General features: G+C 54.3%; 1 protein-coding gene across 5 annotated transcripts in view; it reads right to left on the minus strand.

Annotated features, from left to right (window-relative positions):
• Nucleotides 1-27658, minus strand: part of SH3BP4 (SH3 domain binding protein 4) — a 98832-nt gene that overhangs the window by 19696 nt on the left and 51478 nt on the right. For 3 of the 5 annotated variants that reach the window (XM_042244852.1, XM_027967359.2, XM_060399190.1), the window contains one exon: nt 1411-1661. In XM_042244852.1, the coding sequence (XP_042100786.1) occupies nt 1411-1528 (118 nt within the window). In that variant the 5' untranslated portion in view covers nt 1529-1661. Of the gene's footprint in view, nt 1-1410; nt 1662-27658 lie in introns of those variants that run through there. The other 2 variants (XM_042244863.2, XM_042244839.2) reach the window with 1 other exon arrangement.

The following is a 27658-nucleotide window of genomic DNA, read 5'->3' on the forward strand; positions in this document are numbered from 1 at the left end:
AAAATAGATGGCTCGATTATTTATAGCAACACCCAATAGGTCTGCTGCTCTTATTAATAAAGCCTCCTGCTTCCTTGGGGCTTCAATTCAGGAGATGTAACAGACGCGGGTTCAGTCCTGGGTCAGGAAGATCCCCTGGAGAAGGGCAAGGCAACACACTCCAGTATTCATGCTTGGAGAATCCCATGGACAGAGGAGCCTGGCAAACTACAGTCCATAGGTCACAAAGAGTCAGATACAAATGAAGCGACTTGGGGCACACATGCATGATTCCTTGGCTAGTCTTTTCTTTAGAAGAACATTTAAAGCTATACTCAGGGCCACAAGAATAAAGGACAGACAGGAAGAGGAAGAAGTTGAGGATTAATGGAAGAGAAAAGGCAGAAACATGCACATATGTTTACTACATCAGGGTAAAGTGTCATGATTTTATCTGGGAGAAGGCAGTTTAGCTCAAGAAATATTTATTTAGCGCTGACTTTGTGCCAGGGACTAACGATATAAAGGTAAAGAGAAAGCTTTTGCTGTTGAGCTGTCTGTAGGCAGCACAGTGGATCATTTCAACAGAATTCACTGGCAAAGTCAGCTGATGATGGTGATGATGATGACGAAATGTCAGATGCCAGGAACCTCACAGGAGACACACCATGATGGCTAGTGAGGACAGGATGAATTCTAGGAGAAAAATGACCCACCAGCATCCTCTTTAGTGCCTAAGAATAGACTTCACCACCAGTCCAGTTTTATGGAGCTGCTAGGAAAACCCAGACTCAGTGATTAAACCCCAGGTCCACCTCTAAACCAGGGGTAGGCAAACTCTAGCCCCTGGGTTTGTCAGCTGTTTTGTGATCCAGGTGGTGGTTTTCGTCAAGTTTTGTTGGAACACAGCTATGCCTACTTGTTTACTTTCTTCTATGACTGCTTTCTTGGCACAACTGCAGAGCTGAACAGCTGTGACAGAGGCCGTATGGCCTGCAAGGATTCAAGTGTTTACCCTGTGGCCTCCTCCAGAGAAGGCATGCTGACCCCTGTCCCAGACCACCCTTCCATTCTCCAGTGGCTCTCAGGACCTCATTGGCTCACCACACTCTCCTTCCCCCCGGTTCTCTGTTCCACCACGCTCTTGTCTTAATGTCACCAAAACTCACGCAAAGAGAAAGAATATTCTTCGTTAAGAAGCTGTTTCATTACTAAGCGGAAAATTCAAAACAACCTCCCTGCACATCAAAACCAAATCAAACATGAGGTTGTCGTTCCAGGGCTGAATTCATAACCTAATGAAGTTTAGGCAGCTCAGATTCAGTTATCCGAATGTGAAACCTGGCAGCCTGTAATTAGGAGAGTCTGTGGGTCTTGAGCACTCATATGTTGCATTTTCTCCCCGAGCCAGCGCCGTTCCCGGGAGCTCACCTTTAACATCATTAAAGCTCGATTCTGAAAACCCGTCGCTGAGGTCAATCAGGGTCCCCTCGGACTTGCACCGCGGGAGGCCGCTGGAGTTGGCAGCCCGGATGCGCTGAGCCGCCATCCTGAAACGCTTTTCCCCAGGCGGATGGGCTAAGGTTTCATATTTCTCTCTCCAGTTATTCCAGCGAGCGTGGAAGCTGCTGTCTCAGGCAACCATGCTGCACGATGGTGTCAGCTTGGCAATGTGCTTCTTCCTGTGAGGGGTGGAAGAGAAAGAGAAATTTCCCTGGAGCAAGTGAAAAGACACAGATTTAAAGAGCAAATCAACGGCAAGAGGGAATCCTCATTCTTCCAGAGGCCGTGTCATTTTTCCTGGCCCAAGAGAACACAGCAGGGCTCAGGCTCCAGCTTCTGTGCCCCGCTTATGCCTGTCTCATGGGTCTCTGCGCGCACACAGTCCCAGCAGTGTTCCCTGGCCTGCTCTGTGCACCCCCTCTTGCTGGGGGGCCACAATGAGGTTTGTGAAATCTGCTCGGGCACCTGGCCGGCCCATTCATTATAGCCAAAGAGGAGGACAAAACTGCATCTGTCCACGCTGCTGGTTCCAGGGCTCGGGGAAGGGGGCCTAGAGCTCAGTGTGTGCAGAAAGTGGCTGGTCCCCTTGACTCCAGCCCGGGGCGGGCCGTGCTCCGCATCACAGCAGTGGTTGTGAAGGGCCCGCTCCCTGCCCACACACTTCCCTAGATCCTCCCTGGACCCCCAAATAAACACAACACGACACACACGTGGGCACCTGTGCAGCAAGGTGTTCTCGTGTGACTTCTGCAGACGGAACGCGCTGCATTCACTGAGTCGCCGTGCTGATAGCACACCGGGAGAGGAAGATTTTGTGGGAAAGCACACAGCTTCCCTTCGGAAGCCTCGGTTTTCCTGGAAAAGGGCACCCAGGTGTGTGTATGTGTGTGTGTGTGTGTGGCAGGGGAGGGGGTGGTGGTTGGAGATGAACAAGGCAACTGGACCAACGGACAGGAAAGGACCATCCAGGAGTCAATGTCAGAGCAGGGAAGGTCACACGGTCTCCCAGAGCAGACCTGGGCCGTATGTTGCTCCGGCTGGCCACAGGTGACCACCGCACTCAGCAGGCAACCAAGGGCAAGTGAATTTCACCCAGTAGAGCCGGGTTCACGAACCCTGGCCGCAGGGCCCCTGTTCCTGGATTGCTCCGTGCACAGACAGCGGGAGATGCATCGTCTTGACGCAGGAGGGTCGCCCTTACTCATGAGCGGGACCTGGAGCCCCAGTACCACCCTGCGCAGCGATGCTGCAGTGGGCAGGACGGAGCCCGGCCCCAGGCTCTGTGTGCAGCCCCAGATTGCTGTGTGCTGTCTGCTGGGGAGGAACCCGTGTTGAGCACCTCACACGAGGTTCGCTTTCATGTTGGTAATGTGGGACAGGGAGAGCGCCGTCCTGATTTGTCTGAAGGAGAGAGAGATAACATGGGGAAGGTGCTGAGAATGAGGGGCCGGACCCCGTGACTCCTGGACCCCCTGCCTCGGCCTCCATAGCCCCCATCAGCAGCCACAGTCCTGGCTCTGAGTGACCCACGGGCAGTGGCTCAAGGGCAGAGTCCGGGCCGTCTCAAAGGATGCCACATTCCTGCACCCTGGGGAGAAGGCTGGCTGTGGGCTGAATGCATCTCCTTTGTCAGCTCTGACACTCTGGAGGGATATCTAGAGATGAGAAGGGGAGGAGGGGATGGGGTGAGGTTAGATGAATCGGATGGAATCAGTGCCCTTACAGAAGGAGACCCCAGAGAGCTTGCCTCTCTCTCTCTGCTGCCTGCCGGGTGAGGTGAGGACACAGCGAGAAGACAGCCAGGAATGGGGCCCTTAACCCAAGATCCGGGGCTGGGGGCGGGGCGTGCGTGTGCACAAGGGGCAGGTCAGGAGCGGCCGGCTCCCCTGGGGGACACTTTCCCTAAAAGCAGGCCCAACCTGAGCCCAGACTGTGGTCCCTCCCACCCGTCTCCCATCCTGGTGTCCTGCAGCCTCCGGAGTTGCCCCATCTCACACACACACACCAGCACTCACAGGCACGCCAGATATTTGAAGGATGACAGGGTGAAGCACCTGGATGGTTTCCCTGATCAAGTGGCTCCCACATGACTTCCATTCCTTCCCTGTGATGTTACAACTGACCACGTGCTCGGACCCCCCTGGCCCACGCCCGGGTTCCTCTCTGCAGAGAACTGAGCTGGGCCTCCACGAGAGAGGACGGTGGCAGGGACCTGGACTGGAAGCAGGAGAGCCTGAAGCCAGTCCCGGGATTGGTCTCCTGCCCCCCTGCCCGCCCCCAACCCAGAGGTGGGGACACAGCCCCACTTCCCCATCAGCCACGGCGGCCACACGACTGTGCAGAGGCCGTCGGAGCCGGACCGGATGGTCAGTGACCAGGCAGCCTAGGGCCCTGAGATGAGAGGACGTGAAAACATTTCGGATCCAAAAGTCGAAGCCTCATTTCCTGGAGGGAATCAACGCGGAGGATGAAATGGGATTTGTGGGCGGGCAGATCAGTGCGGGGAGAACTCTGTGACGGTTCTGCACCCATAACCTGTGTTTGACAGCTGGGCTTTTTTCAAACTAAGGACAATTCCTACCTGGGATTCCCAGCCTCTTGGGGAAGCAGCAACAGGGAAAGGAGGTGGGGGTTGGTTAAAGCCAGGAGATGCCATCAGCTGTGGAACCTGCCAGCCCTCCCCCCGGGGCCAGGCTGCTCCCAGGACTCACCAGCACCAGGGACGGCGCTTGGGGTCACTCTCATAGTTGGACGCACTTCCTGCCCCACGCCCCCCAGTCCAATGCCCCTCCCACCCACAGGCTCCTGATCAGGACACAGGAACCCCAGCAGCGATGTGCTCCTGGAAGCAGGATCCCTGGGGCTCCCCAGGGCAGTTCACCCTGACCAAGCTTTGAGAGATCAGGATGAAAGAGGAGCTGCCCCCGTCCCCTGCCTTCCCTCACCTCCCTTTTGGAGCATCACTGAGCCGCCGCTCACATCTGGGGAAGCATCTAGCGGAGGGAATAAATAAAAGTGAGGATGGGCTCAGTCATGAGGCCTTACTGCTCCCGAGGACCCCAGGGCCTGCGGGACCGGTGAGGGTCCCCAGAGGCGGGCTGGCTGCCCAGAGCAGGGGAAGGGGCCCAGGGTTATAAAGTGTGAGGAATCAGTGCCAGGCAGAGCAGGGCCCATGAGTCTGGGGGACATGGCGCCTGAGCACCGCAGGAGAGGCAGGGCAGGGGCCAGTCTCGGCCCTGGACGCCACGGGAAAGCCACCGAAGCTTTCTGATCCAGAAAGATGACTTTGGCTGCTGATGACACGGCTGGAAGCACCAATGCTGTTTTGTCTTTGACGACTGCTGACACAGTTTAGGAGAAGCCAGCGACAGACACAAGTGGACTTGGCAACGGAGAGGGGTTATCAGACAAGCCCCACCCCCTCAGAACCCTGTGCAGACGCCATGTCCTCGACAGAGGAGCTGGAGGAAGTCTGGATGGGCTTTTACGCAGGGCTGGGAGACTGGTGGCCAAAAAGTCAGCTGAGGCCCAAAGAGGACACACGGCCTCGTGGGAGCAGCCAAGAAAAGCAGAGATTTAAGAGTGATCGGATTCCCGCCGCCCCTGTCGCTGCCAAGAAGGCAGTTGATGGGGAACCAGGGCCTCAGGGTGGGCAGGAGAGCAAACCACAGAACACTCCTGGGAGCTGGGGAGGCTGATCCCTGTTTCTGTTGTGTTATCGATGGCAGATACAGCCATGACCCTGAGCCAGTGCAGGCAGAAAGCGTGCCGGCAGTTACAGTAAGAGACCTGTGGTCCTTGTAAAGTACAGACACCCCTCACTGCGGCTGCCGTGCAAGGAACCCAACCTGGAAGCCACCAACTGTGTCGCCACATACCAGCCAGAGCTGAGGACTGAGGCCTGATTCCCCAACGACCAGGAGCCTCGTTCACAGGAGGATGAACGCGCTCATTCATGCCCTTCCTTGGGACCGGGGCCCTTTGGTCCGTGGTGCTCAATGCCCCGTGGAAAGCAAGGAAAGGCTACTTTCCCCAGGGCAGTCCTGACATCCACCCCAGACACCAGCCTTCACCTCGGGGATGTTACTTCACAGCAGAGAAAGAGCTGGGTTGGGCCACGCCTGTTGGGTGTGTCCTCCCGGCACCTCCCGACCTGACACTGTCAGGGTGAGGGTTCACAGTGAGGCTCTGAAACTCCTCCTCCAGAGATGCCTGGAGGGATTCCCCCACCCCACCCAGCCAGGAGGGCTCCAGGAGGTTCGGCTGCAAAAACGCTCCCTGCTTCCCGCCTGCCTAACACTACAGCTCACTTTATTGCTCCTGGCTGTCAGACCCCTGATTACCGCCCTGGTCCAATCCATGAAAATGAAATGAAATGGAAACGGGCTCGGTCGTGTCCGACTCTTTGCGAACCCATGGACTGTAGCCCACCAGGCTCCTCTGTCAGTGGGATTCTCCAGGCAAGAATACTGAGAGTGGGTTGCCATGCCCTTTCTCTAGAGGATCTTCCTGATCCAGGAATTGGACCCAGCTCTCCTGAATTATAAGGGGATTCTTGACCATCTGAGCCACCAGGGAAGCCCATGCCCTTAATTTTCTCAAAGGTCCCTCCAGCTCAAACCGCCCCCCGGTCAACCCGCACCCCGCTGGGTGTGGTTTGCTGCATTTAAAACTTCGAAGGTGGACTCCCCGCCCTGGTACTCAGAGCACCCCCATTGTGCAGCTCACCTGGGCTCACCTGGGCATCCGGGTTTACTCACCTCCACCCCGCGTGAACCGGGGACCGCTCCTCCGCCCACCCTGTATGTCCTTTGCACCTTCTGCCCCTGGAGCCCGCTCGGTGCCCTCCCCCCTGCCTCCTGGAAACTGTCTTCTCTCTCCCCACCCTCCTAGGGCTCCACCCTCCTCTCCACGGCCCTGCGAGCTGACTCACAGGCTGGCCTCAGCCCTGCAACCAGCAGAGGAGTTCTGCTCCTCTCTCCTGGAGGAGACTCCGATTCAAGTGGCCCAAGGTCAAGAGCCACACCCCCTGAATTAGTCCTTGCTTTATTCAAATAATAAAAATGAGGTGGGGGTAAATGGCCTGGTGCTCTGATCTGCTTGGCAGTGAGTCCACCAAGGCTCATCAACACGGTATTTTACCATCTGTTATACTATTCCTAGGGCATCCCTGGTGGCTCAGCTGGTAAAGAATCCACCTGCAATGTGGGAGACCTGGGTTTAATCCCTGGGTCAGGAAGATCCCCTGGAGAAGCGATAGGCTACCCACTCCAGTATTCTTGGGCTTCCCTTGTGGCTCAGCTGGTGAAGAATCCGCCTGCAATGTGGGAGACCTGGGTTTGATCTCTGGATTGGGAAGATCCCCTGGAGAAGGGAGTGGCTACCCACTTCAGTATTCTGGCCTGGAGAATTCCATGGACTGTATAGTCCATGGAGTCACAAAGAGTTGGACATGACTGGGCGACTTTCACTTTTCATACTATTACTATATATTACTATACATTATGCTTTCTTTCCTTTTTTTTTTTTTTTACCATTTCTCTACTTTATTATTTTTTATCATTATTACTTTCCTTATGTATTCCTTTGACTATTATCTTATTTAGGCATGTGTTTGAAAATGTCCCAAATGAAACATTTTATAAAATTAGGGAAGTATTATTAGGAAGCCTCCATCATTCGCCTCTCCAGGAGGGATGTGTCAGGAATGAAGGTTTGAATATATGTGTGTTTGTGTCTCTTTGAAAGAGAAAGCCTCTAAGGAGCGCTAAACGCCCAGGTGGTCTCGCAGCACAGCTGGACATGGCGGGGTTCCCGCTCGGTTGACAAGTGGCCCCAAACTCCAGACGAGGCCACCGGGGGCTCCCCTCAGGACTAGCGGGCATCCTGTACCTCCCAGTCCAAACCCAACTCTGGGTTTGCGCCAAACCTCCTCCCCAAAGCCGCTGCCTTTAGTCAACAGGAGAAGGGCTCACTCAACCAGCCCCAAAGCCCCTGTCACTCCCCAGGGCCGTCCCTCCCCCTGCCCACACCCCACCCCACCCCCGGCAGCTCTGGCCACCATCCCCCTTCAACTCAATACTGTGGTCGGCTCCTTTCCATCAGGTCTAACACGTCCAGCTCTGTGCTCCCGTAATCCACCCCTCCATCAGCAGTCAGGACTTCCTTCAGTCGGGGCTCTGCTCAAAACCCTCCAAAGCTTCTCAGGCCTTCCTTCATGCTCGCAGTGACCTCGTGGGCCCCGCTGGCTTTCTGGTCCTTTTCTTGTTCTCTCCCTCCCACCCCAGGGCCTGTGTGCATGCTGTCCCTGCATCCTGGGGGGCCCCTGCCGAGTATTCGCCAGGCTGGACCCCTCACTGCAGTCAGGGGTCTGCGACACCCCACTCTCTACTTTCCTTATCAACACCAGATAAAGCCCATGCTCTTCCGTTTCCAGCCTGATTTCTCCAAGACAATGTAAAGCTCTCTGAGGCCCCCTGGGTTGTGATAAGCCAGTACAGAGCAAGCTCTCAAATATAAATGAGTGAATGAATTCTATTTAAATAAAGAATACAGCGTTGGAGCTCTTTGGCAGGTAAAGAACCTGCCTGTCAATGCAGGAGAAGCAGGTTTGATCCCTGGGTCAGGAAGGTCCCCCGGAGGAGGAAATGGCAACCCACTCCAGTATTCTTGCCTGGAGAATCCCACTGGCTGGCTATGATCCACGGGGTCAGAAAGAGTCGGACAGGACTGAGCAACTAAGCACACAACCTGGGATAGTATCCTTTGAAAGTCCCAATCCCCAACAAGGGTTAAGTGGCCCCCGCACGTATGTGAAAGTGATAGTCGCTCTGTGTCCGACTCTTTGGAACCCCATGGACTGTAGCCCACCAGGCTCCTCCGTCCATGGGATTCTCCAGGCAAGGATACTGGAGTGGGTTGCCATTTCCTTCGCCATGGTATCTTCCTGACTCAGGGATCACCCCCACATGGTAGAAGTCAGGTCTGAGAGTCAGGATGGAGCATTAAAGCTTACTAATGTCTGACTCACAATTAATGACGTTTTCTTTTCTTTATATACAGGCCAGTTCATTCAGAGAGAAAGGAGCCCGCTGCCAGCTCCCTCCCTGGTAACTAGGGGGCTGGCCTCTGGATGGCCAACACCTTTGTACAAGGACACAATTATTTACAGATGCTGGTGGCACAGTCAGGAACCCACACATAGCTGCTCAGCTACCCCAGGGGACTCGTCACTCCCAGGATCCTGGCATCCCAGAATACTACTGTGGGGGCCTATGTGCCAACATTCTGCCCGACGGACAATTAAAAAGCGAAACAAAGTGGGCTTCCCTGATGGCGCCACGGTAAAGACTTCGCCTGCCAATGCAGGAAACACAGGTTCGATTCCTGATCAAGAAAGATCCCCTTAGTTGCGGTGGAGCAACTAAGCCCAGAATGACGGAGCCTGGGCCCTAGAGCCCGGGAACTGCAATGGCTGAGCCCACGTGCCTCGTCTACTGAAGTCCACAAGGCCTAGAGTGTATGCTCTGCAACAAGGAAAGCCACAGTGAGAAACCTGGGCACCGCAACCAGAGGAAAGCCCACGCAGCAACAAAGACCCAGCACAGCCAAAAAATAAATCAATGAAATAAAATTATACAGAAGCGCAACAAAAACCAACCAGGAAAAAGGACAGAAGCATCTGTGGTGTGCAGACGCCCTACAGTCGGGACCCCAGTGTGTGCACCAGCCAAGCACCGGGCCCGCTGGGTGCCCGGGAAGGCACATGAGGCAGGCGCTGGGCCTGGACCCCTGCTGCGGGAGGTCCCGGGGGCCAAGACGGCCCTCGGCCTCCCATGGGTGGATTCCGGTCATGCCTTGTTTTTAAGATGACTCACTCTCCACGTCGGATTTTAATTTCTGGAGTGGGAGTATCATGTGGATTTCATCAGATTTCCTCCGGCTGAAAAAGAAAGCACGAGTTTCGACCGGCTCCAGGGAGCCTCAGTCAGCAGGCTCTGTGGACACACACTTCATCCCGTCTGACACCACCTCCCCACCCCCCAACTCTCTGCCTAAGAAAGAGCGTGATCCCGAGGACTAAAGTCAACCAGGGCTACCCTCCCTCCCTCCCCCAGGAGATCCGCTTCCAGGGAGCAGCCAGAAGAAACCCAATCCCTGGGGCTGAGGCTGAGCCGGCTGCCGCAGAGAGGCCCACACGCCCGGCCAAGGCTGCGGGGAGGGACCTAGCTTTATGGGTACCTCCCTGGGATGGAGGCAGAGCCCTGAGGGAAGCAGGCTGGGAGTGACCCAGCAGGCGAGTGTGAGCCCGTCTGCACGCCTGGAAACGTCTACAACAGCCTCTTCAACGCCGTCTTCCCTCCAACGCCAACAGCCAGAGAGGGAGATGCATCCCCCAGCCTAAATAGCACCCTATCTCCCTCCGCCTCCTGACCTCCTGACCCTGACCTTGGCTGGTCTGGGCAACCAGCCCAGGTGAAAAGGCAGCACGTGACTGGTGTCCCTTCCCGGCTTCTGCTCTCTTGGCTGGGAACGCACGGGCTCCAGGTAGGAGAGCTCTGTCCTGCACAGGGAAATTTGAACCTTCCCGCCGCGGGGCGGGGCGCTTCCTCCCACCTTCAGAACCTTTCTGCGTCCCGCATGCACTTGGAGCGGAGATGAAGGACCACACCGCTGCCCTCTGGCGTGGCCTGGAGAAGGGCCGCCTCCTTTGGGGGTGAAGCCCACGGTCCCATCAGAGAATCGGGACCACGGGGAGCCCAGCTGCTTGTTCCAGTGTCTGTCTATGACGTATTTTGCTTTGGTTCAACGAGGACCTTAACTTAGGAGATAAGCGTTGGGAGGGAGGTATCAGAGCACCCCGCAGCTGGCTGTCTGTGCAGAGTATTGAGGTTCGTGAGCAGAATCATCCGTCCTGGCACCTCCCGAGCAGGGGACCACATCTCCTGGGTGAACAGCTGCTGAGAGCTGCACCTGCTTCTAGAACAGGCTCTGTGCACACTGGGCTGGCAATGTGTCCATGTTCAAGGCCTAACTCTGTTCACCCAAAGCTGGTGATCAAGTTCAACCCCACATGGGCTCCGCGGGGTGCACGGGAGGGACCTCGCTGTTGTGGGCACCACTTCCCAACTGCTGCTTTTATGGTGTCAAGTGTGACGGCTGGAAGGACCCAGCCTGAGGACCCAACGTTTCACCTAGTGCTCAGTCACGTCCGACTCTTTGTGACCCCAGGGACAGTAGCCCACCAGGCTCCTCTGTCCATGGGATTTTCCAGGCAGGAATACTGGAGTGGGTTGCCATTTCCTCCTCCAGGGGATCCTCCTGGCCCAGGGATCAAGCCTGTGCCTCCTGCATTGGCAGGAGGATTCTTTACCACTGAGCTATGGGGGAAGCCCCAGTGTTTTCACTGGCCAGTGACAAAATAAGAAAATCTCAGTCTGGAGAATTGCGGGGTCGTGGGCGAGGGTCATGGAAGGGAAGCGATGGCCAAGTGCCTCCCACTGCCTCTGCGTGGCCTGAGCTTCTTACTCCCTGGCCTCCTTCCTCCAGCCTCCTGGATGCCCAGCTGTGGAATTTTTCTTTGGGGCGGGCTGGACCAATGCCACCATTTCCTTGAGTCAAAACAACAATCTCAATCCCTTCAGGGGCTCCTACAGTCTGTAGAAGACATTGACACCTGGCTTGTCTTTCCAGACCCTCTATACACTAAGCCACCCTCCATATCTGTATCACACTCGCCTTTGTCTGCCCTGAGCTCAGCAAGCAGAGCGACCGATTCTCCCGCTTGGCTCTAAACATCCCTTGACCACCTTGCAATCTCAAGCTTCCATCTCTCTTTCCACCCCATGGACTTAAAAGACCCAAGGGAACCCCCAGTTTCTGCTCTGTTAAAACCTACCCATCTGAGAGGACCCTCGTCATATGGTGCTTTGGAAGACAGAATTCCACCTTTTCTCTGAGCTCTCTTGGGCGTTATCCGTCATCTTGTCTGGGCACTTACTGCTTTCACTCTGGGCATCAGAGCTGTGATCCTGCACACGATTTCATAGTTTCTAGACAGCTACCCTCATGTCCTCGGAAGCCAACTGGATACCTGGCTCCTCTGTAATCGTCCAGCATCAAGCACACGGGCCTGGCCCCAGCTGGGGTTTGGTCCATCTGCTGAACAGACAAATGCTTCATTCAAACATTCGTTCAGCATCACGGTGCATCGGGGGACCACCAAAGTCACAAGCAGATGGAGATCCAGTCTCTTCCCTTGACTGCTCATCACTTAGCTGGCGCGACAACGTGCAAGAAACTGACACCAAGGGGAGGGGAGGGCTGAGGTCTGCCCCACGCCTTCTGAGCCTGCACAGGACAAGAAGCCTGCCTGCCTTGGATTGCTAGCACACTGCGTGTGCCACACGGATACCCTCTACCCGCCGGCCCTCCTGTGCCATCACCCCACTGCTGACGACCGCAGGGAGTTCAAAGAGGACCTGACCTTGCACGTCGAGTGCTCCCCAGGCACGGGGTTCAGCCGGTCTGGTGGGGTGGGGTTGCCCCCACTGAGTCACATGGGAAGAGCTGCGGCAGACAGGCTGGGAAGTAAAATCTTGTGATTAGCCCAGGCTAGAAAAGCTTCCCCACTCTGGTACCCAGCCAGCGATGAGAAAGAAAAGGCGTGATTATCTCTGAAGATGTTATAACAGAGATGAGAAGAGAGGCCCATTCACTTGATGGGCCGGAGGGAGGGGAGACTTGGATTCTTGACTCTCATCTGACACGGTCAATCAAACTGCAAAACATCAGCGCTGGGAGGACTTGTGGTTTCCAAGCATTAGTCTCTGATTTACTGCTTTCTTTTAAAAAAAATCAAATTATTTAACACTTCTCTTTAAACCAATCTACTTTCTAACAACGTAAGCTTATTCAAAAAAGTTATTTTAAAGGCAGCTTTCTATAGCTTTAAAAAGGAAGTTTCTAGATTTTTTCCTTTTTTTAAAAAAAGTCTTCCTTAGACTGATAAATCTTTTCTAGTATATATTAACTTAAAACATTTTTTAAAAGCAAAGGGATGGGAGTGGGAGGAGGGTGATGAGCAGGCAGAAAACAAAGCCACACCCACCAGGAGACACCGCTCAAAAACAACCAGCAAATACAGTGCAGGGCTGACACTAACCCCACAGAGCCTGTCCGTGAGCCTGGGAAGAGAGGGCTGACTCCTGAGGACGAGGGGCTTACTGCTGCTCCTCAGCCAGGCCCGCCCCAGCATCGAAGGGAACTGTGTCAGTTTCATTCACCCGCTTGCCTAAGATCCAGCATCTGGCATAGTAAGCAACAGATGAAACTCAGGGAATGAATGAATTTCTTTACAGAAAACCACCGTGTCCATGGCTAGTTGAGATATCCTGGGCAATAAACCAATCGCCAATCTCGACACTTCATTGGTATTTATTAAGGGAAGGAGAGAGGACAGGACTCTTATTCCTGCTCCCCTTCCACTGCCCCTCAGCCTCTCTGTCCTTAGGAGAGCAAAGCTGTAGGCCAAGCGACTTCTGCATGGTGGTGTTTACAGTGATACCGGAGTGCTGCTGTTGTTCAGCTGCTCGCTCAGCCGTGTCTGACTCCCTGTGACCCCATGGACTGCAGCACGCCAGGCCTTCCTGCCCATCACCAACTCCCGGAGTTCGCTCAAGTTTACATCCATTGAGTCGGTGATGCCATTCAACCGTCTCATCCTCTGCCACCCCCTTCTCCTTTGGCAGGTATGGAAACAATTAACATGTGGCCTGAGGGTGTTCTAACTCCAGCCTGGGTTTATGCAGCTGTTAAAATTAATTTTCTAATACTCAAAAGAATGGAAAATCCACACAATAGATCTTTGAGAAAAATGAAACCCACAAATATTACAATAATTTGTTCTTAGAAATGTGTATTTGCTAGAAAAAGAAGAGTCAATTTCACACTGAATGCCGATAGTGACTATGTCCATGTGGCAAGCGTATGGACCATTTAGTTCTTTTTCTCTAAATTTTCCACTTTCTGTAATTAAAACACACACACACACATTTTATAAAATAAATTTCCATCCTCCGTCCCAAACACCATGATTCCAGCAGGTCATTTCCAGCCTTGCAAGACCATTTTCTAAGTATGTATAACAACAGTATGCCATCTGCCAAGCTGATTACATTTTCAGGCACTTGACTGAGCATCTAGAATGATGCATTCATTAATCCCCGTGGATCTAAAGCCAGCCTTCCCAATTCTAGCTCCATGAGTTCCTGTTCCTCCTGGCCTCAAGAATCTACCAACTAGGAAACACAGGCTATCTGATTTGTGATAGTGTGATTTATTTTATATACATATGGGCTTCCCTGGTGACTCAGCGGTAAAGAATCTGCCTGCCAATGCAGGAGACACAGGTTCGATCCCTGAGTCGGGAAGATCCCTTGGAGAAGATAATGGCAACCCGCTCCAGTATTCTTGCCTGGAGAATCCCACCAGAGGAGTCTGGGGGGCTATAGTCCATGGGGTCACAGAGTCGGGCATGACTGAGCAACTAACACTTTCCCTTTCTCCATAAGCTGTCTGTAAAAACCCAAGGCTGGAGTTCTGAAGGCTTCAGGGCTGGTGACCAAGTGGAGATTTGGGGAGGCGGTGCTAGGAGAGGGAGGGGAAGCCCTGCCTCCTTTTCCATACCTTGCTTTAGGCAGCTCTTCTGTCTGGATGTTCCTGAATTATATCCTATTTACCCTGTTGGTTAGTTCCATGAGCCTCTCTAGCAAATTAATCAGACCCAAGGAGGGGGTCATGGGAAACTGCAATCTACAGCCAGCTGGTCAGAAGCACATGTGACAACCTGGACCTGTGATGGGCATCTGCAGTGGGGCGGTGGCAGCAGTCTTGTGGGACTGAGCCCTCGGCCTGGGGGACCTGAGCTCATCTCCAGGTAGAGAGTGTCTGAATTGAGCTGCACTGCAGGACTCCCAGCCCAAGTCTGGGAACTGGTGGTGGGTGGGGGGAGTCCCCACATGCATTGGAACCACTCGTTCCCGATGGAGAGTCATCAGCAAAGACACTGCACAAAGGAGCTTGGGCTGCACAATGTCCTTGGGCACGAAGGACTCACCAGGCTTGTTTCCAGGTCTGTGGAGGGGGGAGCACCCTGACCTGCGGTTGCCCACAGGCTCCCCGCTTTCTGCAGCTATACACGGCAGGGTGGTGGCCGTCTTTATCCCTAATCTCCAGACTTTGGATCATTCTCTTAAGATGAATTTCTAGTAGAGTACGAAGCGTTGCCAAACTCTTTCCTGGAAAGCTGTAGAGAGTTACCCTCCCAACCGCAGCAGACATTTCTTCCCAGCCTTCTGACGGAGGTTCAAGAAAAGCTTCGCTTATCTGACAACGGGGCAACGAAATACCAAGTTTAACTCCACATTCCTTCGAAACCGTCCATCAGGAAATGTTCAAATGTTGATTACATCTTGTTTGCTGCTTCACGACTATCATTACGCATGCTTTGCTCGATTAGACTGTAAAATTTCATTTGTTGTCTTCCAGTTGCATCAGAATTTTATGACCCCAGGGACTGCAGCCCTTCAGGCTCCTCTGTCCATGGGATTTCCCAGGCAAGAATACTGGAGTGTGTTGCCACTTCCTTCTCCAGGAAATGTCCTATCAGTTACAAATATCTTCCCCACTGTTGCTCACACACATGAATCCATTTGCTAGCTGAATGAAGTCTCAATTATCTAACCCTGTCAATCTGTCCTTTGTGATTTCACACTGAAGCACAGAAAAGCCTCCCCCATTGAAAAACTTGATAAACATTTACATCTATTTTCCTCTATTAAAAAAAAAAATGGCGTGTGGACTGACATTAATGTACAAAGAATTTATTTGGCTGCTCAGAGAGGAACTTCACAAAATTAATTAGCAAACAGCTAGGCAATTACCCGTTCACTGGCTCCTGCACAATCCGTCCTCTCCGTGATGTCACTTGGTGCTTTTTAAATGTGTGTAGATACCAAGGTTTGAATCCACCCGATTCTGTGTCGTGAGTCTGCCTATTTTTATCACAACACCAGCCTTATGTAATTCCCAGAGTTCTACCACAGTTGGCCATCCGGGAGGACTAGCCTCCACGACTCGTTCTATTTCAAAGCCTCCTATCAGTTATTTTTACCTATTTTTCCTTCTTCCAAATGAACTTCAGAATAACTTAGTAATATGTCTCTCCCACCTTTTCATTCCTTCAAAAAAATTAACCCCACTGGGTTTTGTTTTTTGCTGGCATGGCACTGGTGAGACCTGAAACCTTTTTACTATTTTATCTTTTCCTCCAGAAATATGGTGGGTCTGTTTATTTAAAAATGAGTGCCAGAACAGTGTGTGTGTGTGTGTGTGTGTGTGTGTGTGTGTGTGTGTGTGTGTGGTGCTCGTGTGTGCAGTTGCTCAGTCGTGTCTGGCTGTTTCTCACCCCATGGACTGTTAGCTCGCCAGACTCCTCCATCCATGGGGATCTCCAAGTAAGAATGCTGGAGTGGGTTGCCATTTTCTTCTCCAGGGGATCTTCCCGACCCAGGGATCAAACCTGGGTTTCCTGCACTGCAGGCAGATTCTTTACCATCTGAGCCACCAGGGAAGCCCAGCTGGTTTATAGCTGCTGCTGCTGCTGCTGCGTCACTTCAGTCGTGTCCGACTCTGCATGACCCCATAGATGGCAGCCCACCAGGCTCCCCCGTCCCTGGGATTCTCCAGGCAAGAACACAAGTGGGTTGCCATTTCCTTCTCCAATGCATGAAAGTGAAAAGTGAAAGTGAAGTCGCTCAGTTGTGTCCAACCCTTAGTGACCCCATGGACTGCAGCCCACCAGGCTCCTCCATCCATGGGATTTTCCAGGCAAGAGTACTGGAGTGGGATGCCATTGCCTTCTTTGCTGGTTTATAGAGGCTTTATTAAATGAGGACATATACTTTCTTTATAAATTACTGATCACTTCATAAATTCTACCTCCATTGCTATTTATTACAACTGTGGGTTGTGTGTAGTAAAGGTTTAATATCACTGCACCTAACTTCCATTATTATCTTGAGCTATTTAAGGCCTAGCCACAGGGTTAAGGTCAGGCAATTGAGCAAGCATCTCTTAGCTAAAACCTAAAAACCACCAGGCCAGGGAGCGCAGTCCTGAGCAAACACACATGTTCACACCTTTCTCCTACCCTCACATTATGAACTGAACTGTGTCCCCTGCTGATGATGCTGAAGTTCCAACCTCCGCTACCTGCCAACACAACCTTATCTGGAAACAAGGTCTTTGTAGATGACCAAGTTCAGATAAAGCAATGAGGGCAGGCCCCCATGCAATATGACAGGCATACTTACAAAACGGGGACACTGGGCACAGAGGGAAGGTGGCGTGGAGACACGGGGAGGAGGTGGCCATCCAGAAGCCCAGGAGAGGGGCCCAGGATGCTTCTCCCTTGGGCCTCAGAAGGAGACAGCCCTGCCGCCACTGCAGCCCTGAGCCTCAGGTCTCCAGAGCCGTGGCAGACGGAAGCTCTGCTGTGCTGAGTCCAGTCCACGGCAGTGTGCTCTGGGGGCCCCTGGAAGGTCACACAGCCTCCTGGGAGTGTGGACACAGATCAGCCGTCTCAGCCCCTCGTGCTCCTCAGCCGGCGTGGCCTCCCGCCTCCCGGGAATTCCTCTTTTCCAGCCCCGCTTTGTCCCAGCTGACACAACCGGAACTCAAGAAGCAAATGAATGTCCGGCCTCTGCAAAGTGTGGTCTTACCCCCACACTTCTGGAACATTCTTTCCTAAGATCCCAAACTCCCAGGCCATCGGCTGGAGTGCTGCTCACCCCACATTCCTGAAGGCGGAGTTGGACGTCGGCGGAGAATGACACCCACAGACCAGGAGTGCTTCTGCAGAAAACCTTGCCACCTCATGGGCCCCGCAGAGGCATTTCTTTGCAGCAACCAAGTACGTGGGGGTTGGAAAACAAGCAAGTTTCACCACGATTCTGGAGCTCTCTGAACTTTTCCACTCACCAAGAACACAACGGAACCACCAGAAAATAGGGGTCGGGAGGAGGACAAAGCAGGTCGGTGTCCCCTAAACTAAGGGGAGACTCTCCCCACCAGAGGGCTCCATCTCCGTGATGTCAGGCTCCCTGTGGGGGAGTCCAGCCCGCCTGCAGCAGGACACGCACAAAATGAGCAAATCCTTAGTAACACAAAAGACACCCTTTGTAGTCACAGCACAGAGGCAAAACCTTGGCTAGAAATTTCCTGCAGCTGGTGGAAGCCGAGTGGGAAAGCAGCTGAGGGCAAGAGATTAGGCTTCAGGGGGCCCTGGGATCCCCCAGGGACATGTAGACAGAGTGGGCAAGACAGCACAGCTCAAAATACAGCGAAGGTGCGAGGGACCCGCTGTCGAGAAGAAAGGCCGGTGAGAACGACAGGCCCACAGGAACAGCAGCGGTCTGGAGGCCAGACAGCCCGGAGCACCGGCACTGAGGGGTGTGCTGTCTCCTGGCTTCTCTTGTACCTCAGTTGGTAAAGAATCTGCCTGCAGCACAGGAAACCGGGGTTTGATCTGGGTTTGGAAGATCCCCGGAGAAGGAAATGGCAACCCATTCCAGTATCCTTGCCTGGAAAATCTCATGGACACAGGAGCCTGGTGGGCTGCAGTCCATGCGGTTGCAGAGGGTCAGGCACGACTGAGTAGCTAACTTACACTTGTGTCTCCTGGCACAAACTGAACCCCAGCTTCACTGATTCCTCAAGATGCAATCATTCTGGAAAAGACCAGGGCAGGGAAAAAGCTGTTCTGGAAACATCTGTTTCCAGACAAAAGCTCATCTTCTCCTGCGGGCCTGGGAGATACAGAGGCCGTCGGCCTCACCAAGGGGAAGACCCCACGGTCTGCATGCTCGGCACCCTGCCTCCAGCCTAGCTCTGTTCCCAGGCTCTGCTCGCTCCTCTAGCATGGGGCTTCCTCACCTGATCCTTTCCTCCTCCTCCTCCTGGCCTGTAGCTGGGACTAAACCATACAAAGCAGGGAACACGAGGTTTTGGAGTCAGGCCTCAGTGTGACCAGCCGCTCTAGCTGTGTGCTCTTGGACACGTTACTTAGCCTCTCTGTGCCTCTATTTGTATCACCTGCAGCAGAAAGATGGTAAAATCTGGCTTGACACGTGAGCACACAGTAGGTGTTCAATGAGGACCGTTCTTAGTCATCACTGTGCCTGGAGATGAAGGCCAGCTGGCCCAGCACGGATGTCTCTGAACAGCGACCTGCCAGGGGCTCAAACCCATGCACGGATTCTATGCACTGGCACTCAGAGGCGCTGGCATGTACTCGAAACCGGTCACTACTTTCTCACCTCAATGAGCTCTCTTTACTCCACTGTGTCACTTGGCTCCAGGTGGGGAAGCCTTCTGGCAAGCAGAACTCAACTGCTTGGCACCTCCCCTTCTCCATCTATAACACAGGGATGACACGCTCTCTGCCTCTTCCAAGTGTGTGGGTAAAGTCGGCTGGTTCATGCCGAGCGCTTACTAAGACCCAGCAGGTGCTCTGTCCCCAAGTCAGGGCTTCCTGCTCTTGATGCTAGAAACACTTGGGATGTGTGTGTGTGGTTGGGTGGGGCCTGGCTGGGGGGCGGGGGGTGCCCTACCCACTGCAGGACTTCCGGCAGCATCCTTGGCCCGAACACCCAGAAGCCGGGAGCATCTCCCCTGGACAACCCAACTCCAGGCACCACCATGTGTCCCCCGATATCACCCCTCTGAGAACCACCGTCCCTGGTGAGGGCTACTATTATTAACGTCATTTATCCTCTTCCTTTACCGTTTGGGGCTTCCCTTGTAGCTCACTCGGTAAAGAATCTGCCTGCAGTGTAGGTGACCTGGGTTCGATCCTTGGGTTGGGAAGATCCCCTGGAGAAGGAAATGGCAACCCACTCCAGTATCCCTGCATGGAAAATCTCATGGACAGAGGAGCCTGGTGGGCTGCAGTCCACAGGGTCGCAAAGAGTCGGGCACAACTGAGTGACTAACACACTAACACACTTACCTTTAAATCTGAGCTGCCAGGTCGTGTGTTTCCACCTCTCCTCTCTGGCTCCTGCCCTTGCATTTCAGTCTCAACCTCCACCCCATGGCCACGCCCAGCACCCCTGGGCCCCAAGGGGCTCCCCTTGACAGTTTCCCCACCCTGGATGTCGATGACAACCACCTGGGGAGGCTCTGGACTAACACGGTCCCACCCAGAGATTCAGCAGCACGTTTTCAAAGTGCTTACGTGCCCCAATGCACACACAGGGCAGAGGGTCTCTGTGCAGCCCAGACTCACCCATCAGTCAAAGAACCTACAACAGTACTTCCTTTAGAGCCCAGACCCCGATCGCTCAGCCTCCGCTGTGAATGGTAGCCCAAGGTCGCCCCCACCAACCCCACATCCCGGCCTCCTCAGGCCCCAACCAAGCTCTCTCTCCCTATTCAGGACCTGGCCTTCTCCAAGGTCCTCCAGATCCCTCACTATCTGTACCGCCTTATTACTCAGAAGAAAGTCCACCTGCTCAACCCCCGAGATACCACTGGCTTCATCTGCCCCCCAGCCCCAAGCCCCCAGCTGCAGGCCCTAACGATCAGCTAAAGGCCCCCTCCCCAGACTCTGCATGCTCAGCCAGGCACGCCGCTCACCTTTCCTGGAAGATGCTCTCCGACTCTTTTAAGCCTGACCAAACCCTCCTACCCTTTCATAAATCCTCCCTGGGCCGCTCTGCTGTCACTGACGCTAACCCCGACTCCACCACAAAAGCACCCAAGGGCAGCGGTACTTTCTGGGTGTTACTCGCAAGGTCCTGAGTCTGCACACTCACGGCACTAAGTCCTGGGGGCAAGCTCTGCAGGCGCACACGAGGCTCACACAGGGCCCTCAAGCGACTCCTTCCACGCGGGGCCCAAGCCTGCAGGGCAGGCGATGGCAGCTCTGCGAATCCGCCGGCCAGTGTGCCCGAAAGAGCATTTTGACCTTGAAGGGATCAAGGTGCGTTTTAACAGGTAAGTAAGGGCTGGAGGCCAGACAGACGGTCCATGAAGGAGCAGACTGAAGTGGCCCCAGGAATTCCAGCACCTTCGCGTAGCCTTCAACCCCGACTCCCGGTGTGGCTATTGCTGCCTGCAGAACAGATCCAACCAAACGTCTCTGGGCCTGAGTCTGAAGTGAAGCAGATCACAGAAATACAAGGCCAAGCGCTGGGGAGAACTCCCTGTTACAGGAGGGCCCCAGGGGCAGGAAAGGTTTTATTTTTAGAAGCAGGACACATTCTTCAAAGGAAATCTTTGTAGAAACCTTGAGCCAAAACCTCACCTAGGTGTCCTGGGGTCAGCGAGGCCCAGATGCGCGGGTTCCCAGGGCTGGTGTAAAAAATAACCACAAACTGAGCGGCTTAAAACCAAGAATCCATCCTCCCCCAGTCCTGGGTGCTGAAGGTCTGAATCAAGGTCTCTGTGGGCATGCTCCTGAAGAAGGCTCTGGGATGAGCGAGCTCTAGGCTCCTCCTGGCTTGTGGCTTCACGGGCAAGCCTTGTCCTTCCTTGGCTCGCAGGTGCCCCTGTCATCCCGTGGCCTTCTTTCCTGTGTGTCCACACGGCCGTCTTCTGAGGACACCAGTCACGGGATTAGGGTCCACCCCTGGTGGCTCAGTGGCAAAGAATCTGCCTATCAACGCAGTTGCCGTGGAAGATTCAGGTTTGATCCTTGGGTTGGGAAGATCCTCTGGAGAAGGGCATGGCAACCCACTCCAGTATTCTTGTCTGGAGAATCCCATGGGCAGAGGAGCCTGATGGGCTACAGTCCATGGGATTGCAAAGAGTCGGACATGACTGAGCGACTGGGCATATACACAGACTTCAAGTCAATTACATCTGCAAAGACCCTACTTCTAGACAAGGTCATACTCTGAGCTTTTGTTACATGTGACTTTCTGAGGACACTCTGACCCTGGACATCGAGGAACGGGGGACAGGGTAGGGGCAGGAGGCCAGGGGGTGGGAGGAGACAGGCTGGCTCCTGGCTAGGGCAGGCGGGAGCTGCCAGAGGTCTGAGGGGTGGCCAAAGTCCTTAAGCCAGCAGGCTGCCTTCTGAGTCAACGCCACGTCTGTGGTCACCAGCCCCTGCACCCCGTGCTCCCCTACAATAGGACTGATCACATGACCGTGACAGCTCTTTTAACTGCCTGCATCTCCAGCCAGGCCAAGAGCTCAGGGTCAGCAAGCACCTTCAGCCTCCCTGGCACACAGCATCACTCAGTAAGTAGTCCTTTCGCCAACCAAGGATTTGTGGGTTGCTCCCATCTCAGTGTATCTGTGGGCAGCCTCTCCAACCGGGACGTCTTGTGTTCCCAGCCCTCTTCACATCTGTCTAGTGCAGATTTCCGTCCCGAAAACTAGGTTATCAGCAGCGGCATCCTCCTTAGTGTCGTTCACTAACGACGGGGGTCCTGAGCCTTGTCCTGCACTATGCTAGCTGCTATGTTAGAACACAGAGAGAAGCAAGACCAGCCTGCTGTAGAGGGCTCGCAGAAATGAGGAAGACGCAGACACTGAACTACAACAGAAATCACGATACAGGTTAAAACAGCCAACCGCACCCACTACAGGTGGTTGAATGATGTCCCCCCAAAAAGGGGCGCTGGAATCCTAAACCATAGTACCTGTGAACTGACGTTTGGAAGCTGGGTCTCTGCGGATGTGATCAAGTTAAAATGAGGTTACACTGGTTTAGGGCAGGCCCTAAATCCAATCTCTGGTGTCCCTGTAAGAAGAGGGACGTTGGGATAAGGAGACACAGACACGCAAGGGGAAGATAACTGGGAAGATGTGACAGAGACTGGAGCGATGAAGCTCAAGCCGCTGGGCATGGAGATGGTGGGTGAATGTCCGGAGCTACAAGGAGGAGTCCTCAGGGGAAACCTGGCCCTGTAGATGTCTCATCTCAGACTCGAGGCTTCCAGGCTCGAGAGAACTCACTTCTGCTGTTCTAAGCCAGGATGCTTACGGTCACTTGTTATGCAGCCTTGAAAACAGTGTGGGCAGACCCCTGAGACACGCACGTTCAGTGCTAGACCGCCGCAATAAAGCCAGCATCAGGACAAAGCGAGGGGGCTTCCCCGCTGGCTTAGCGGTGTAGAGTCCGCCGGCCGATGCAGGAGACATGGGCTCAATCCCGGATCCGGGAAGATCGCACATGCCGCGGGGCAATTAAGCCCGTGTGCCACAACTCTAGAGCCTGTGCTCTGGGGCTCGGGAACCGGAACCACTGAAGCCGGCACATCCGAGAGCCCGTGGAGCCACCCCAGTGAGAAACCCACGCACTGCAGCTAGGGAGCAGCCCCTGCCTGCTGCAGCTAGAGAGAACCGCGCGCAGCAATGCAGACCCAGCGCAGCCAGAATAAATAAATAAAATTATTTTAAAATAAAATAAAAAAGTTTTTAAAAAGAAACTTAAAAAAGATGAAGTAAGTCACGTGAATCAGGGCACCCCACCCCCAAACTGGTACCGGTCTGGTCCGTGGCTTGTTAGGAACCAGGCTGCACAGCTGCTGAGCGGCAGGCAATTGAGCAAAGCTTCATCGGTGTTTATAACCACGCCCCATCACTCCCATGACCGCCTGAGCGCTGCCCCCTGGCAGATCAGTGGCCGCGTTAGAGTCTCATAGGAGCTTGAACCCTGAAGCGAACTGCGTGTGCGGGGGGGTCTGGGTGGCTGGCTTCTTGTGAGACCCTTAACGCCTGATGATCTGAGGTGGAGCTGTGATGTGCTTGAAAGTGAAGTCACTCAGTTGTGTGCAACCCTTTGCGACCCCATGGTCCAATCCATGAAAACGAAATGAAATGGAAATGGGCTCGGTCGTGTCCGACCCTTTGCGACCCCATGGACTGTAGCCCACCAGGCTCCTCTGTCCATGGGATTCTCCAGGCAAGAATACTGGAGTGGGTTGCCATGCCCTCCTCCAGGGGATCTTCCCGGCCCAGGGATTGAACCTGAGTGAGTATATGATAGTGCTTTCAAAAAAATAAAAATGTGCATGCCTTAATTTAAAAAGACTTTTTATTGCTACAAAATGCTAACCATCACCTGAGCCTTCCCTGAACTGTCTTTTTGCCAAGGTCACATCAAAGATCACAGATCGTAGATGCTTAGAACGAATATAGTAGCTATTATTTGAAATACTTAAATATTTAATTTAAAAAGTAATAAAAAGTTAGAAACCAAGCATTACCGAAATGTAACAGAGACACAAGGTGAGGAACTGTTGCTGAAAAAAAGATGTCACGAGACCTGGCTTGATGCAGGGATGCCACAAATCGCTGTCACCCCCTGACCTCACCTGACCCCGCCGCCGTGAGGGCATCTGTTGGGTGCGTGTCAGGTGTTAGCATTCTCAGTGCTTCTGTGTTCACTGATTTACACGTGACAGCCACCCCATGACGCAGACATTATTCCCCCATCGAACGGTCGGGAAAACCGAGGTGCAAAGAAGCCAGGTCTCTGGTCCAAGGATCCCAGCTGGGTGGCTGCAGGGGGAGCCCATGAACCCAAGGCTGGTGTGAGACCAACACAAGGATGGCTGAGCTGGAGAAGCCCCTTTCTAGACAATTCCAGGACCACCTGTTCCTCCCCGCTGCCCACTGGGCTGACAGCAGCCTGGCTCCTGGAGACCAGAGCAGGACCCTCAAGCTGGGCTGCTGGGGCAGAGCTGACAGGACAGCCCAAACGTCCGCTTGGTGCTTTGTTTTTTTTTAAATCAATGCATACATTAGCAGGAGCTTCTCGAGTGGCTCAGATGGAAAAGAATCTGCCTGCAGTGCAGGAGACCAGGGTTCCAACCCTGGGTCAGAAAGATCGCCTGGAGAAGGAAATGGCAACCCACTTCAGCATTCTTGCCTGGAGAACCCCATAGACAGAGAAGCCTGCGGGCTACAATCCACAGGGTCGCAGAGAGTCGGACAAGACTGAGCCACTAACACACACACACACACACACACACACACACACACACACATTAGTAAGCCTGGTGTGAAACCACCCTGTTTGTCCGCAGAGCTTCTGCTACCCGTCTGTACCAGGCAGAGATGAAACGGAACCCGACTGACCCAGCAGCTTTCCTGCAGAGAGACGGAGTGCCCCAGAGGCCTTGGAAGCCAGGCCCCTGGCCTTTTGATAATCGGCTAATTTCCTTCCAGTTCCGAGGGTGACGCAAGAGCTTGGCTGGTGGGGGGAAGATTGTGACCTAGAGCCAGAAGGCAGTTGGGGAGGAGCTTTCCTTTCGCCTCCCAGAGGGTGATTATTTTATATAGAAGGTCAGAAAAAGCATCGGGAGGAGAAAAGAATCACCCATGGGCAGAAGAGGCACAGCTCAGTCGATCCCATCCTCTGCTTTCTCTGCTCAGCGCTCGTACTCGGCCATCTAGAGGATTCTCAGCAGCACCTTCGCCCTGCTGCCCCGCCCCACCCTTCCCCCTCCTCCTGGTCCATGGGAGGTCTCTTGTGCTCAGTCCCACTGTCCCCGGGCAGCTCTGGACCCCCTTGCCTATGGCACCAGCCGCTGGCTCGAGCCCAGGGCTCTTGGTTGGCTGGCTGGTGCCAGCGCCTTTCTGCTTACAAACACCCTCCCTGGCTGCCCCCTCACTGACCCTGAAGCCGCTCCCGCCCCAAGGCCTGGACGCCCTGTTCTCATCGGAGTTGATAAGGCCACGGGAGTGCCAGGTCCCGAGGGCGTTTGCCCACATGCGTCTCCCTGGGTAGCTTTCGCACGCTGACCGCTCTCCCTGCTCTGAGCTGGCCTGCGAGGCCTGTCCTGCAGGTCTCCTCCCGCACTCCCCCAGCGGGTCCTCCCCCTTCCTTCCATGCTTTCTCCTCCTCTGCCAGCCCCTAGAGTGTCCACTGTCCCCAGTGTCCATCCCTGCCCTTCTGCTTCGTCACTAGGCGCATTCTCCTTGGGGGCTGGCCATTGCCAGGCCACGCCTGGGGACAGGGTGGGGAGGGACCGCCTAATCTCTGCTGATGCCTGAAGCCTGGTCTCTGCAGTACCTGCCCATGCCCTCAGGATGGCCACTGCAGGGCCAGACGGCCGCGTCCTTCCCACCGCCGGCCTGAGCCCACTGCCCCCTCTCCTGCATCCCTATCCTAGCAGAGGGCACCACTCACCTCCCCCAGCTGGTCAGTTCTGGAGTTGAAACAGAAATGCTCTTCTGGATGGTAGTGTTTCTCAACCTTGGCCCTACCGACATTCGGGGCGGGATCATTTTCCGCCATGGGACCCATCCAAGTGCATCCCAGCAGCACGCCCACCTCTACCCACTGGATGCCAGGAGCGCCCCCCCACCACCTCAGTTGTGATGACAGAAGCGTCTCTAGACGCTGCCAGATGGCCCCTGGTGACACCCTTGCTGGAAAGGGCCAGGCGGGGAAGACCGCAGGCTCTGTGGGCCACGTGGCCTCCACTCGAACCATACAGCTCCTCCCTGAAAAGGCAGACAGGACCACAGACAATGAGTGGGTGCAGCTGGGCTCTGAGAAAACCTAATTTGCAAAGGCAGGGGGCACACCAGATTTGGTCCACTTGGTCCTGAGACCGCAGCCTCCTGGTCCTTCTCCGGACGCACCTGCTCTCTGGCGGGCTCCCCTCCGCATCCATCCCCTCCTGCTTCTTCTTTCGGGAATTTCCCACGCATCACCTCACTATACTGCCTGTGGTCTGGGCACTCTACTCAATTTCTCAGGATCGAGTCCGCTCTGACCCTAGGAAAACAGAAATCGTTTGAATCCTAACTAGGAAGATAACGCCCTTTACCCTGGGCCAGGCCCTGGGCTATAGGCTTTACCAATTAATTTAAACCTTTAGAATGGGTTCGGTCAGTAGAGGGAATGAGAGATTTGGGGAACCAACTTGTCCACAGAATCTGTGTGGGCCCCAAACCTTCATCCTATCCCGGGGATATCACGTGGACCATTTGCTGCTATCCCTGCCCGCTCCCCTGGCATCTTCCTCCTCCACCGTCTCCTTCGGTCTCAGACCCTCTGAGACCACAACCAGGGCCACGGGGCGAAGGGGTGGTGCTGGAGGCTCACGGCAACACGGACCAACACCACCATCCCTGCACAGGCACGTGCCTTTGTGGGCACGCTGGCCAGGCAGAAATCTGGACCAGCAGCCCTGGGTGGCATCTCAGCATGAGACCCGCGGTTCTGAGCATCCCGCAGTCCTGGCTGCCTCAGCCTGCTGGTATCTTTTCTGGAAGGTTTTTGCATCACAGTTAAAAATCATTAAAAATGAAAGAGAATATACTTTGTTTCTCATAAAGATGCTACTCCAGAGATTTCCGGTTGATCTCTCCTTTATCAAACCCCGGAAATGTCAGGTATGATACCCTTGAAGCAGCAGGTAGCCCTTATGAGGTTTTCTGAACATGCCCAGGAGCACAGGAAAAGGAAAAACAAAACAGAAAGGAAGGCAGCGACAGCATCATCAGTAGGAACAGAGCAGGGAGAGACGGGGAGGGTGAGGCCATGCCCCCCTCCACAACCTGCTGCCTGTCCTCTGCTTTGCGTCTCTCGCAAGAATAGCAGGAACCCAGCACGGCGTCCGAGTACAGAGAGGGTGGTTTTCTTAGTTCCCCTGACTCGCCCGGCCCAGGACAGGATCAGCAGCTGCAGCCAGAGCTGCAGGGGATCCACGTGCTCCCCACCCACCCGGAGGTCAAATCCCCTCTTGCAGGACACAGACGTGGTATGCCGCCTGTGTTGTTCAGTCGCTCGGTCCTGTCTGACCCTTTGCGACCCCATGGACTGCACCACGCCAGGCCTCCCTGTCCATCACCAACTCCTGGAGCTTGCTCAAACTCATGTCCATTGAGTCAGTGATGCCATCCAACCATCTCACCCTCTGTCGTCCCCTTCTCCTCCTGCCTTCAATCTTTCCCAGCATCAGGGTCTTTTCTATTAAGTTGACTCTTCACGTCAGGTGGCCCAAGTATTGGAGCGTCAGCATCAACCACCTGAGTGCAGTCACCGAAAGGGAGCCAAGTGGAGGGTGGTCCTCCCCTAAGCCAGGCATTGGCATTCCCTTCCTGTCCCAGCCCCCCACGTCTGGCCTATAAGAAACTGAAAGTC

The sequence above is a fragment of the Ovis aries genome, chromosome 1 (assembly GCF_016772045.2).
Source record: "Ovis aries strain OAR_USU_Benz2616 breed Rambouillet chromosome 1, ARS-UI_Ramb_v3.0, whole genome shotgun sequence".
NCBI lineage: Eukaryota > Metazoa > Chordata > Mammalia > Artiodactyla > Bovidae > Ovis > Ovis aries.